We start from the raw sequence: 14195 nt of genomic DNA on the forward strand, positions 1-14195 counted from the left end.
GGAAGTAGTTCCTAGTTATCGAGTTTGAGGAGTTGCTTGAGGATTTGTTGTTGTTGTTGTTGTTGTTGTTGTTATGAGCAAACAAAATGAGCTTACAGTTGTCTGTAAAATGCTCCTTGGCCCTCGCCTGTGTTTGCATTCAGCAGGAGTATGACGGCTATTCCTTGTTTCTCTTTCACTAAGGTGAGGAAGATCTTCTGAGTCCTCCCCAAGATACAAGCACAGGATTAGAGGAAGTGATGGAGCAACTCAACAACTCCTTCCCGAGCTCAAGAGGTAAGGACCTAGAGCTCCAAGGGAGTCCAACTTCGCCATTCCCGTCCATTCTAACTGATGTGTTTCTGTCCGTTGGAAGGCAGCACCTGCTGGCAGAATGCCCATTTGGTTTCATCAATGAAACTTTGTTCTCAGAAGAGATTTCTGGCTTGGTGTATTTTGAGTTCAGGTATCTGTGTGAATGAATTGTTTCTGGAAGGAAGAATTCCACCTTGTACAACATGGTTCACATGTTGATCCGAAGAGCTAATTACATGGGATCTTTGATTTAAGAGCAGTTACTATATGATTTTCCCAGATAAGAAAATTAGTGTTCTATGGCACCTTTGCCAGGGATGTAAGGCTACAATGTAACAGTGAGGCCTAGAAAATGCCTGAGAAGTGATAGTGATGGGGATTCTGGCTGCCCTTTGTGTTTGAAAACTAAATCATACCCCATCATTTCAATATAGAGATAATTAGCTCTCCATATGGAAGGCTATCGACTTTTTACTTCCTTGCAAAGAAAGGCATTCTTTTTCTCTATCACATTGACCTTGTACAGTCTTGCACCCCCTACAAAAGCAGGACTTTAGGACACAAATGTTCCCCCATGCCTGTATTAGCGGCAAATGGCTTACTTCATCCAAAGAGATATTTTACTGCTCTTGTTATGGCTTATTACCTGACACAGTCACTGAACCACCCCCCATCAGCCTGCAAAAACACAGTTAACGTCACCCATGAGCTGACAGAAAGAAAGTGCAGAGAAGCAGAAAGGAGGAAGAAGAAAGCCTTATGGCCAGTGATTAGCACCCCTAATGGGCTGCCTAGGCAGGGAACAGTGGTGGAAAATCGGAGGGCTTTGTTTGTCTCCATAAGGGCAATAAGGAGGGTCTTTTGAGTAGTGTGTTTTCTCTATCTTTTTGTTCAGTGTCAGTTAACAATGGCCATTTCCTAGCTATTTGATGTGTGAGTGAACGTTGTACAGTGCACATTAAAAGCAATAATGTTCTGGTAGAGTGTTGCTAAGGAACCATCAAGGAAGCTAATTTTAAATGTCTGTACCAGCCATCTTTTGACTGCTGAGCACCACTGTTTGATTTTTAACGGATAGAACTCTTCCCTGTCTTCCACTAACCCCTTGCCCCATCCCCATCCTAACTCTTTTAGGCATCTCCTCTTGTTAGATCTCATTATTTAGAAAGAGAAGATTATATACCAGCTTGGGAGAAATAAAAATGCCTTCGCCTTTGTCATCCTCACTTTGTCCTTCCAGATTTTACTAGTCCCTACTATGTAGCAGAGAAAGTGTTAGGAAGGCAAAGAAAGAACAAGTTCCTGGTTTTCCAAGAACTCATGGTTCAGAGGGATGCAGTATTCCAAAGAAGTTCAGAACTTGATGCATTAATACAGTTTCTGTATTGGACATATATTTCACAAGAATGAATCCCTGAAGCAGTCTGCATGGGAGGAAGGAATTAGACTATTGTAGAGGTTTCTTCTTCAAGGTGGTTAGATGCTTCGGGGCTGGAGGCATCTACAACACATTTAGTCACCCCTTCATCTTTCCCTAAAGATCATAGGCATGTGCTTAACCCCAGCTTCTTGAACTGGTGGCCTGCTTACCTGCTCTGTAAGAGGCTAAATGCTATTCTGTTAGTAGCCTGGACATTTCTTCCACATCTAAGCCACAGGAATATAGCAGAGAAGACACAAGCACAAGACCCCTGGCCCAGGTCTACTCTGATCAGCTTAAAAAGGAAATCCTTTGTATTAGCCAGCTGCACCCCACGTCTAGAGTCCTCACAGGTAGACTATGTGGAAGACGCTTCCTGAGACATGAAGAATATACCTTCCCTACTGTCATATTTGCAGTTCAGATGCCTAGAGTCAACATTTTCTAATGTAGTTTTGCTCTGCTTGTTTGGGACCCGGGGAAGCTCTGTTCAGCCTACCTGGGTCCTGTTATTAAATTGGCACTTAAGGAATAATATGATACCCTAAATGCTGATTTGAGTGCTCTGATATGGGAGAAAGGACTTATCTCAAATCTGTCCCACTGGCTTGAAAAAAATTAACTCGTTTTTGGAAGGCAAACAAAAGCCACTAAATTGTAAGAGAGTAAATAGCTAAATTCTCAGACTATTTAAGGAGAGGTGTGTGTGTGTGTGTGTGTGTGTGTGTGTGTGTGTGTGTGTGATGAAGGACCTAGAACTGGAGGCCAGAAACTGGTGTGTTCCTCTAACTCTTTGCATTTTCTTTTTTGAGACAGTTTTGCTTGCTGAAGCACACTCACAGTGTTAACTAGATGAGCTGAAACCCCCTGAGGTCCACCTGTCTACCCTACTTCCCCTAGTAGTATGCTTATAGGTGCTCACCACTATACCCAACTTTTATATGGGTGCTAGCAACCCAAATTCAGGTCTTCATCCAGCAGGCCTTGCTTGTACTCACTCGTCTCTCCAGCCCTTTGGCTGGGCTTTCTGTGACGCTATGATCTTAGTATTTTTTTTTGTTTGCTTCCTGCTAGTTTAAGCATTAATATAGGACCTATGTGGTTGGAATAATTTATTTGTACCTAAAAATATTTATAACTGGAAAAGCAGTGTGTGTGAGAGTGTATGTGTGCATGTGTGTGCGTATGTGTACACTTACGCTTGTGTTTGGTTTTGTGTGTAAATAGAAACAGCTGAATTAGGCAGAGACAGCATACCATTAGGTACATATGTTAGGATGATATTAAGAAGTTCCTGATAATCTTAAATCTGAGAATTAAAGACTCCCCCAATGAAAAAGCTTCATAAGGTTATCCAAGCATCTTTGATACACTGAACAGTGGCCACCAGCCTAGTTTAATTATGTATTATGCATGTTTTCATTACGAACTAGGATACTAAAGTAAAGTCGGCTGCTTATGTGCTTTTATACACATACATAAATGTAGATACAACAGTTTCACTTATAGTCACATGTACATACAAGTATCAGAAACAAAAATTTTGTTAAGCAGTAATATCTTCTATTTCTGTTTAATTTGCTCAGGAATAAAATATTGCTTACAATCTTCTAAATTGATTTTTCTGATCCACTGTTAAAAGTTTTCTTCTCTACCTTGTCTCAGATTTCCTTGCCCATGTATGTAACTTTCAAAAAATAATTTAATTTTTTTTAACCATACAAGTTTTTGCCAAGACTGAGCTAATGTCTTAGAGGACTTGATAGTCTTATTCTGATTCTTCTGTCCATGTTCCAAGCATTGTATTTCCAGAAACAAGCGAAGATCTTGGTTGCTCCAGTTATTTCAGACAGCTGCTTCCGTAACTCAAAGCAGACGTCAGAGCCAGAGGTCTGACATTTAGTGGAAATGGGTTATTAAAAACCACCTCGTGGTTTGCTTTACCCTGCTAGTTAATTTCCAATGAGGAAAAGCTTTTTGTAGAAAGAAATTAAAATCGCCATAAATATAGAGAGTAAACAAATATGGTATGCTTTGGATTTACATCTATGTTCCTGCTTGCCACATGTGTGCCTTAAACCTGGCCCTAAAGGTACCTCATCTTTAGCTTTTATTTCCAAAGTGCTTAGAAGCACAAAGAAGCTAGGTTCCTTGTTCATAGCCATTCAGCAAGTTAAATGAGGCCTCTGATATTATCACAATGGTTTTGCTCAACTGTTATCCAAATTAATAAAGAGAGCATGTTGCTCCACTTAGTCCTAAGCCGTGGCCATCTCTAGTTTGAATTTTGAGTAATATAAACTGCAGACACCCCAAGGCATGGGCGCGTGCACATTTACCTCTGTGATTTTTATCTTTCCTCATTAGTCTTTAGGTATAATTAGTTGTTCACAATTGGGTGCTCAGTGGACAGTCATCAATTTCTGTCTGGCCTATTTCTCTATCTATAATCTGTCCCTCTTTAAGTATGGATAAACATTGAATTATAGCACGATACACACTATCTACGTTAAGACACTCACTGAATCTTCACCATTATTGCATAGAAACACTACATGAGAAGAACAAGCAATACATACGATTTAAGATTGAGTACTTTAAGCAATTTATGTCCATGTATCTCTGACCATTTAGTGGTCTACAAATGTAGATTTCTATATACAAGTGTGCACATTAACGAAAGAAATGCTTATCTCTTGATGTGGTATTGGACTTTATTGGACTTCCTAAAATGAGGTGGTCCTTTAGACAGATTAACAAATAATATTGTACAAGACAAGCTTAGTGATTAAGACAATCAAGAAAATAGTCCTCTTTGAGGATTTATTCTACCTCTGAAATTTCTTGCTTATTGATCTATTCCACAGAATTTTATCCCTAGCAGCCCATGGCATCTTTTCCTTTTTTATACCACTGCTGCCCAAATAAGTTCACATATATTCTTCCAGATGCCCCCAGATCAAATAGCTTTGTCAAACCTGCTATCTTTTAATATTCAGATCGTCTTCCATGGCTCCTTTATGGAGGAGAAATATGAAAAAAACAAAGGCAAGCCTAAAGATGTAACACATCCTTAATGAGAACAAGAGCCTGGGTTCAATCCCCAGCATCAAAATAAATAGATAGATGATATGTAGGGAGAGAGAGAGAGAGAGAGAGAGAGAGAGAGAATGAAAGTAAGCAGGGCCTAGATAAATAGCTCAACAGTTAAGAGTATTGGCTTCTTTCCCAAAGAACCCAGGTTTGGTTCCCAGAACCCATATGGTGGCTCATGACCATCTCTAACTCCAGTTTCAGGGGTATCCTGTGCCCTCTTCTAGACTCCGTGAGCACCAGACAGGCATGTAGTACACAGGCATACATGTGGGGAAAATGCTCATGCACATAAAATAAAATATAATTTTCTTTAAATCAGGCCAAAGCATAATGTACTCCCACCTTCTGCAAGCACCGTTGTTTCCTTTACAAGCAACAAAGTTTATGGTAAATTATTCACTTACACTGGAGACCAGTAAGCTACAATTTTGGGGCCCAGTTTAGTCCCCTACTGTTTGTAGAAATGAAGGTTATTGGGATATAGCCACGCCCATTCATTTACATAGTGTCCATGGTTGCCCTAAAAGCAGCGTAGTTGTGACCATATTGAATAAATGCTACAGTGACTGTGTGGCTTATATACCCTAAAGTGTTTACTGCCTTGTGCTTTGCAGAGAAAATTTGCTCAGCCCTGCCTTACACTTTTATTTTGTGTCCATTCAAACTCTTGCACACAGCCACAAGCCTCAGGGTGGATCAGCTTTCGGCTCAGCAAAGCTGCGGAGATGAATTGCTTTATGCACTTCTGTCTGTACACCAGAGAGCCTGTTTATTTAGTATTTAAAGTATAGACATTTGAATCACATTTGACTAGTAATAAAAGAGAAACCCTAAAATGGTTATCAACCTTAAATCCTAACGGTTAGAATATCTTTAAGCCACAAGTGACCTAAGAAAGCTGAAGGCAAAGGCACCTCGAAAACAACAATTTCTCCCCGTTCGTTTTCTGAAACCATGAGTTCTACTCAGTAATCTCAAGTTCTTGCCTCAGGAAACCAGACTTCTCCAGACCTGACCAAGCCCCTGATTTATAGCTAGGACCACCCTGGCACACTTCCCTTTTCTCTTGATTCATTTCCTGATAACAACCACATTGTCAGATGTACACCTTAACTGAAGAGCATAGAAACTTTCTAAAGCACACATGCATGAAATAAAGTATGCAAGTGGACATTTGCACTTATTTACTGTTCAAGACCATGTTAAAATATCCCAACCCTGTAGTTTGTATTTTCTCAGTGAGGAACTATCTTTAGGACAGGAGAAAACACTGAACTTAGCTCTAGAAAAAGGGCCTTTTCTTTTGTAAATTATTTGTGAGTCTATGGGAAACCAAGTGACAAGAGATGATTTGGAGAGAAACTAGGGTTACATAAAATAGAACTTCTGAAAAGTACCCAGGACAGATCAAATATTAATTGCTGCATTATTTTCAGCAGTAGCCAGTTGACAGTCACCCGAATATGTCTCCATGTGGCATTGATAACGATCTGTCATCTTGTTTATTCAAGAAATCACATTCTGAGTAGAAATCATAGTTTTGTCACAACACTGCCCTTGCTAAAGTTAAAGGTAATCAAAGTTACAGGCCAGTACATAGTGTTAGCTCTTGGAGTCCAACCTCTAGAGCAGCGGGTCTCAACCTGTGGGTCATGATCCCTTTGGGGTCACATATCAGATATTTACATTACAATTCATAACAGTTCCAAAATTACAGTTATGAAGTAGCAACAAGATAGTTGTACGGTTGGGGTCAACATGTGAAGAACTGTACTAAAGGGTCAGAGCATTAGGAAGGTTGAGAACCACTACTCTGAAGGATAGCACTCATACTCATAACACAGAAAAGACCTTGGCCATGACCTCACTGATACCATAATGTTCTAGTTTTCTCCTCTATTGCTGTGAGAAAACACTGACCAAAAGCACCTTGGGTGAAGAAAGGGTTTATTTCATCTTACACTTTAGTGTCTATCATTAAGGGACGCCATCACAGAAATCTGGAGGCAGGAACTGAAGCAGAAACCATGGAGGAACAATGCTCAATGGCTTTCTACCAAGCTCACGTTCATCTGCTCTTGTTTCTTATACACCTCAGGTTCACATGCCCTGGGATGATACCACCCACAGTGAGCTGGGCCCACCTACATTCGTTACCAATCAATAAAATGCCCATATACACCTGCTGGCAAGCCAGTCTTATTGGAGATTCCTTTTCCATGGTATTTCCGGTTGACAAGACTGATTCAGTTTCATCGGTATTGACAAAATACCAGTAGCATCCACGTATAATACAAAAGACTGGGGACAGAGTGGTGGCCGAGATGTGGGCCCTCTCCTTCATAAGGCCACAGCCTTATAAAAGAGAATTAATTCTGCCACTGGACAATAGAGCTCTGAACTAAAAGGATTCTTTTTAAGTTTTTGAAAAGAAATCTTGTCAAAGAGTCCAAAAGAAAGAGTACTCCATAGTAGGTTTATTTGAGCCACAAAGTATGAAATGGTCTCCTCCCCTTCCTGCCTTCCGTGTGAATTTGCTTCTGGTAACACACACTGCTGTACACATTTTTCCTCTTGCCCCAGCTCAAGGAAGAGCATGAATGCATAGTTTTACATGGTCAAATAATCTCTGACTCCCCCCCCCCTTAGTCAAATTCAGAAGGAAGAAAAGAAGGAAGAGAAGGAGGGAGTGAAAAAATGTCACATCTTACACATACATCACAAGTTTGAATCCTCAAATATGAGTTATAAAAGGTGCCCTTTGCAGCTCTGTATCTACATTCTAGAGTACTGTTTCCAGAATCATTTTGAAGACACTGAGCATGGAGAGTTGGAGAGAATGATAATGTTGGATAGGATCTTGCACAGCTATTGGTTTTATCTCCTCAAAATGTGGAAATTTCATGTGAGCCTGTGTGGAGAACTGTCCCATAGCTAAAATCAAAAGCTTTTGAACATCCTGGAGACATAAAATGGCATGTCCAATTATGAACATTATCATAGAATAGCTTCTTAACAGCCTAGCTTTTCAAAGCAGTAGGCTTAATTGTATGCATGAGGTTCTATAAAACAAGTACAGTCTTTAGCCATTGATTCTAAATGTTCCTGATACTTGTTGAATTGAGGAAGAGGGTGAATGCTCATTTTCAGATCTCATTCTGTTGTTTGTCCATTAGTGGGACTTACCCCTTTCTCTCATCTTTTCTTTTTGTTCCTCACCACCCACTCCCATCACAGACTTCCTCGGCTTCAAGGATCTAGAACACATTATTCCTAAAAGGACAGAGTCCATGTCCTCTGTGGGGCTCTGCTTTGACACAATAAACAACTTTTGATGTTTTAATGCATTGATTGTCAAGTTAAATGTGAAGAGATTATGAGATTGGTGAATACCAAGCTTGAGATTCTATTACAGTCACCCTTGAAAACAATGCCACTATTTGTCAAATTTCTATTCTGTGTGATTTTCCTCCAGTTTAATGTGTGAAATTTATGGATACTATAAATGATGTCTTTTGGGTCTTGTTATCTGTTTACACTGACTTTAAGTGTACGCAAAGGTTATTTGATTAGATGTTTGTGGAATTTTTGTTTCTGTTTCTTTTTTTTTTCCTAGAAGGGAATAAATGAATTGTCACCTCAATATCTGTTTGGTAAAAGAAGCAAATTGGAATGAACTGTATATTTATGCGTGTTTTATTCTTCCTTTCTGATATCTCTGCCTCTTCCTCTCTCTATTATTAAAGGAAGAAATGCCCCTGGAAAGCCAGTGAGAGAGGTTAGTGAGACTTGGGCTCACAGCCATGGCTTCTGTCTGTCTCATCCTGCTTTCTGTGTCTGGCCCTTGTGTAAGAACTGTGTGTGTGCACCCATCATCTGAAGATGGGCGTCGCCTCTCCACTTGCAGCTCATGAGGAGCCTTCCTCAAATGTTCATCGTCGTTGTCATCTCCATGACAACAGCAGGGGTTGGGGGAACAGGAGTCTCTGAAACATATAGCACCCTTTCTAGCCCCGAAGTTGGAACTTTGCGGTTCATATCTGATGCCATCTGGAACACAAACAGAATCTTCAAAATAAGTTTTACCTTGAACATGGTTGATGAGTCATAAAGCTTCCTTCCACTTCCAGGACCTGAGAATTTTCTGCCCGAGTCTTTGGTTTTTATTCTTCTGAGATGACCTCCTTTTATTTATTTATTTATTTATTTATTTTTGGTTTGATTTTTTTCTTCTTTCCCTCATTCCTACACTCCTTCATTTCCATTTTAGCTAAGTTTATTTTCCAGCATGTATTGTGTGCCAAGCACTGTTGTAGGCATTTGCCGTTTATTCTTGCGTCACATAATCTTCATGACAAACACAAAGGTAGGTACTCTTCGGAACTCTTATTTTTTCACACTTAAGGTAACTGAATCAAGGAGTGGGGAAGCGAAGTGTCCAGGGTGGCAGAGCCAAGGATGGAGTCCAGGAAGCCTGACTTGAGTGCCACATTCATTTTCCCAGTAGTTGAAAGGCTTACATCGTCTCAACATGTCCTTTAGAAGACTCTTTGTGTTTGTCATTTGGAACCAAACAGAATAGTAACCTACTAGGGTTAAAAAAAATGAATGTTATGGTTTTGATGTGTTTTTAAAATACCTTTTTAAGAACTGGAATGAGTAGATGCAGCATTAACACTGAATACATGTTATTCAGTGATGAAATGCTGCTTCTTCATTACCTGAACATTGACTTACCTACTCAAGTGACTGTTGGGTGACCAAGTGCTAAGTGTCAGCCCAAGTGGAATAAGATTGCCCTGCCCAAGAGCTTAATATGAAGGAAGGGGGTGGGCAAGCTCTCCCAAGAGATGCCGCTGGTATATGCTGGTGTGTGACACTGGTATATGCTGATCTGAGGAGATAAGCTGGAGAGTAAGAATGTTCTTAGATATGAGCTGGATCCTTAGCACAGAAGGCATGCTTGTCTACGTGGCCACTGATACATTTAAACATAAGTAGTCACGGGGCTGGAGAGATGGCTCAGTAGTGAAATACACATATTGCTCTTGTAGAGCACCTGCGTTCAGTTCTCAGTACCCATGCTGGGAGACTCACAACCACCTGTAACTCCACCTCCAGGGAACCCAGTGCACAACCCCCCTCACAAGTACACACAGTTGAAAACAGTAGAAAATAATATAAAGCATGTTTAAAACCTAAGTAGTTATACTAAAAATTCTGCCAAGACCCTGCTATGCCATTATAATAATTGTCATGATTCTTGGGGTGTCTACACTGATGGCCCTGAAAAGGATGGAAGTTCTAGGGAGGGAACACTAGCCTGGAGGAGAAATTAAGAAAACTTGAATCAGTGATGCACTGAATCCTCCCGACTCACATACTTACTGTGTAAGACTTTTTGGCTGATTCTAATGGTAAGTGCCCACTTTCAATTTTCTCATTTCTTGTGGACAAGAAATCTGTAATAATTTTGAGATCCTTGAACATGTTTTATTCATGAATAAATATTTTCACAGTCTCACAGATTGAATTGAATCAGTGACTACTACCTGAGAGTCCCAGTAGTCAGATAAGTTCCCAGACATCATAGAGACACAACCATAATGATGTTGATAAGGCGATGAAAATACCCTGAACTCACACTTGGCCAATTTTTTTTTAGAAATAAAATTATGGAGGGGAAAAGAGAAGCCTATTTTGCCACAGTTTTCTGGCTTTGCTTTGGCCAATTGAATGCTAACCATTTGTTTGGGAATTGAATTAAAAAAAAATAGAGTGCCAGATTGCTATTGAGGTCTTGGATCTTTGCCAGAAAGTCTCAATTCCAATCACTGTGGAAAACAACTCCCTTAGGCAGTGGGGGCATGAGAGACTAAATGTGTTGCAATGAGTGCCAACTTGGAAAAACATAAAACTCTCCTAATGTTCAGCTCATGGTGCCTTTGTGTTCAATAATCCTCACTTAATAATGGATTAAACTGATACTTTCTATAGATACATTTTTGTCAAGTTGTGCCCAAAGCGCATTGCTGTTCCTTGAAGCTACTTTTTGACCTCTTGTGTTTATAGTATAATATTTGAATAATATTTTTAGATTTTTATCAGGTAAAGTTGATGACCTCACTAATGTTCTTCCTTACACAAAAGGATAATAGAACCATGGTGCATACAAATCTGTGTCCTCTGTCCCTGTTTTATCCCTCCCATGGATGAACGTTTTTTGGGGGGCTGTATTTTATCAAAAATAATGAACTTGGTTTTATTTTGTTTGTTTTCTATATCTAATACAAGCTTCCATAAAAATAAAATCATTATTCTGGTAAAATGGGTATTTATAAATTATGTTACCCAAGATATAATACCAAACATATGATGTAAATATAGCAAGCCACCTATAAAAGTTTTATTTTATATAGCATAAGAATGATCATAAAGTCTCTTACCAACACTAAACAGTCTAAACAGGTTAATACCACCAACATTTTATGATAGTGTGTGTAGTATATTAACAATAATGAGCCTCTCTTTCTGCTGGCAACGTTTGGAATAACAGAAACCTACTAGAACTGGTATTTATGGAGAGTCAAGTGTTTTTTCCAGGTAGTAACCAAACACCATTTTAAATACTGGAAATATCCCCTGGGAATGTATTCTATTAGTACATTAATTTATTTTACTATCTTTTGAACTGTAGTATATAACCCCTAGCCAGCAGTCTTAAAAGGTTAGTTTTGATTTTCCATAAATTAATAGGAAAAGCCAAGGTATTCCCTGCTCCGTTTATATTTTAAAATATATTATCTATTATCTATCCTAGGGTCAGATAATGTGTCATAAGATACAGTTGGAATTATATTCACTGCCAGGCTTTAAGGATATTTTACTGGCTTCCTTAAGATTGCTAATACTTCAAAAATTGCATTTACTCCATCGACTTTGAAGTGTGTGAATAATTGTGAAGATGCCCCAGGGATGCTGTGCAGTGAAAAGTAGACGCAGGGGACTCCCTCCACCCTATGGCTTTCACTTGTATATTTGCATTCTGAGATCCACAGAATAACAAGGGGCTCCACTATGTCTTCCTGAGCTTGTGTTCTTATTTTACGTTTGTTGGTTTTTTGTTAAACACAGGATTTCATTGTGTAGCCCACATTGGCCTTGACTTTGACATCCACTTCCTTGAGTACTGGGATTATAGACATGCACTAGTGTGCCTGGCTTTCCTATGTTATTATATAATATATATTCTAATATCCATATGAGACTAGAAAGTGAAAGATGAGTCCAGGTTTTTTTTTTTTACTACCAGAACATTGGCCCACTTTATGAATAGTACATATGCTCTGTTAAATGTTTTTATATTTGAAGTCTCAAACAAAATCCAAAGTAATTTTTTAAACATAATTAGCTCTCAGTTAAACAAAATTCTCTGCACAAATAAAACTCAGAGAGATTTACAAACTTACCCACCGTGATATAAGTACCTGAATGGCATTAAACATTTTCTATATCTCGAATTGATCTGGTGCCATCACTGTATAAGTTCTTGCCCATGAACCCACTTCTAATTCTCCCATATTTTGTTTTAAAAAGGTATGTCTCTATTGAAATAAATAACAGAACACATGCTCTGTTCTATCTTTGCCTTTTACTGGGATTTTAGCAATTTTGAGACTCTGTTAAATTGATACACGATAAGGTAGTAATGGTCTAATAAAGCATCTCATTTCCAAAGACAGTACTTGAAAAAGAGAATGACTTACCAAGGTTGAAGAATTAAAATCAGATTCATGAAATATGGGACATATATAAAAAAAAAGAGAGAGCTGTAAAGTATATCTCAGATTATCTTATTCTATATGTTAGTTTTGCTAGAGTACCCACAGACATTATGCTCTTGATTCCATGTTGGGGGATTAATGCCGGGTCATGCCACATTGTTATGAAAAGGCTATTTTGATAGTTAACCCTCATTTAGTGGGCCAGCAAAAATGGATTCTCAGGATCCCCAAATCTTTGCACTACACATAGGTCATATTCTAATTAGGCTGCAGAGTAATTTGGAATGGAAAGTGGTTTTTGTTCTGAAGCTTTCTAATTCAAATGTGAATGGTGCACAAAATGGTCAAATCTAGAGTTTATATTTCAACCAAAGTAAAAGCGGAAAGAAAATGGTCTTACCCACTATAGTATAGCTATTCTTCACAGCTTGAAGTAGCCAGTAAATGAAGATTTTGTGTGGTTGTCAGGGTGCCTATGGTGGTAACGGTGAAGGTAGTAAGGGAAGTGGTAGTGGCTTGATAGGAAAAATGTAGTATATACAGCAGAATAAATATAGTTGTAGTAAATACAACAAAATGAGAAAGAACCCATTACAAAATGTTCTCTGTAGTAAGAGCCTTGTGCTTGTCTATGACGTTTCTTTGAGATGAGTTGGGAAGTTGAAATTGGGAAGTTAAATGCAATGCTTCACATTTTTTTTTTCATCAAATGACACCAGTAGGCTGATCCAGCATTAAGCTGATACTAACACCATGTAATGCTTCATTAACAAGGCTTTGCTTCTTCCTGAACATGGGTGGAAAGTGGAACTGTGTGTGTAACTTCAATGCAGCCTCTGTGTTGTCTTTATCCTGAAATGGGAATGACTTCCCATAATGGCGATCAGGGGAACAATACCTGAGCCCTCTCTAAAGTCCTGCTTTCTCTTTGTTTTTCAGGACACAATGTAGGGAGCCTTTTCCACATGGCAGATGATTTGGGCAGAGCGATGGAGTCCCTAGTTTCAGTCATGACAGATGAAGAAGGAGCAGAATAAATGTTTTACAACTCCTCATTCCCGCATGGTTTTATAATATTCGTACAACAAAGAGGATTAGACAGTAAGAGTTTACAAGAAATAAAATCTATATTTTTGTGAAGGGTAGTGGTACTATACTGTAGATTTCAGTAGTTTCTAAGTCTGTTATTGTTTTGTTAACAATGGCAGGTTTTACACGTCTATGCAATTGTACAAAAAAGTTAAAAGAAAACTACATGTAAAATCTTGATAGCTAAATAACTTGCCATTTCTTTATATGGAACGCATTTTGGGTTGTTTAAAAATTTATAACAGTTATAAAGAAAGATTGTAAACTAAAGTGTACTTTATAAAAAATGTTGTTTATAAAACCCCTAAACATACACACACGCCCACACACGCGCACACACACGCACACACACACGCACACACAAGGAGGCAGCACATTGTTTTGCATTATTTGAGTGTGGTATTCATATGGAGTTCATAATTTCTTTTCTTGCATATTAAAGATAGGACTTCCTCTAACACCACCAAATGACTGCTTCATATTGCTCTTTTGAGAATTGTTGACTGAGTGGG

The 14195-nt window shown here is 38.8% G+C and overlaps 1 protein-coding gene across 1 annotated transcript in view; it reads left to right on the forward strand.

Moving 5' to 3' along the window:
* Positions 1-13963, forward strand: part of LOC121438964 (dystrophin-like) — a 689483-nt gene extending 675520 nt beyond the window's left edge. The window contains 2 exon segments of the mRNA XM_041639468.1: positions 184-276; positions 13534-13963. Coding sequence (XP_041495402.1) covers positions 184-276; positions 13534-13631 — 191 coding nt within the window. The 3' untranslated portion in view covers positions 13632-13963.
* The last annotated feature ends 232 nt before the right edge of the window (positions 13964-14195 follow it).

The sequence above is a fragment of the Microtus oregoni genome, unplaced genomic scaffold (genome assembly GCF_018167655.1).
Source record: "Microtus oregoni isolate MIOR12 unplaced genomic scaffold, Mior012 000059F_ref0000304, whole genome shotgun sequence".
Classification (NCBI taxonomy): Eukaryota; Metazoa; Chordata; class Mammalia; order Rodentia; family Cricetidae; genus Microtus; species Microtus oregoni.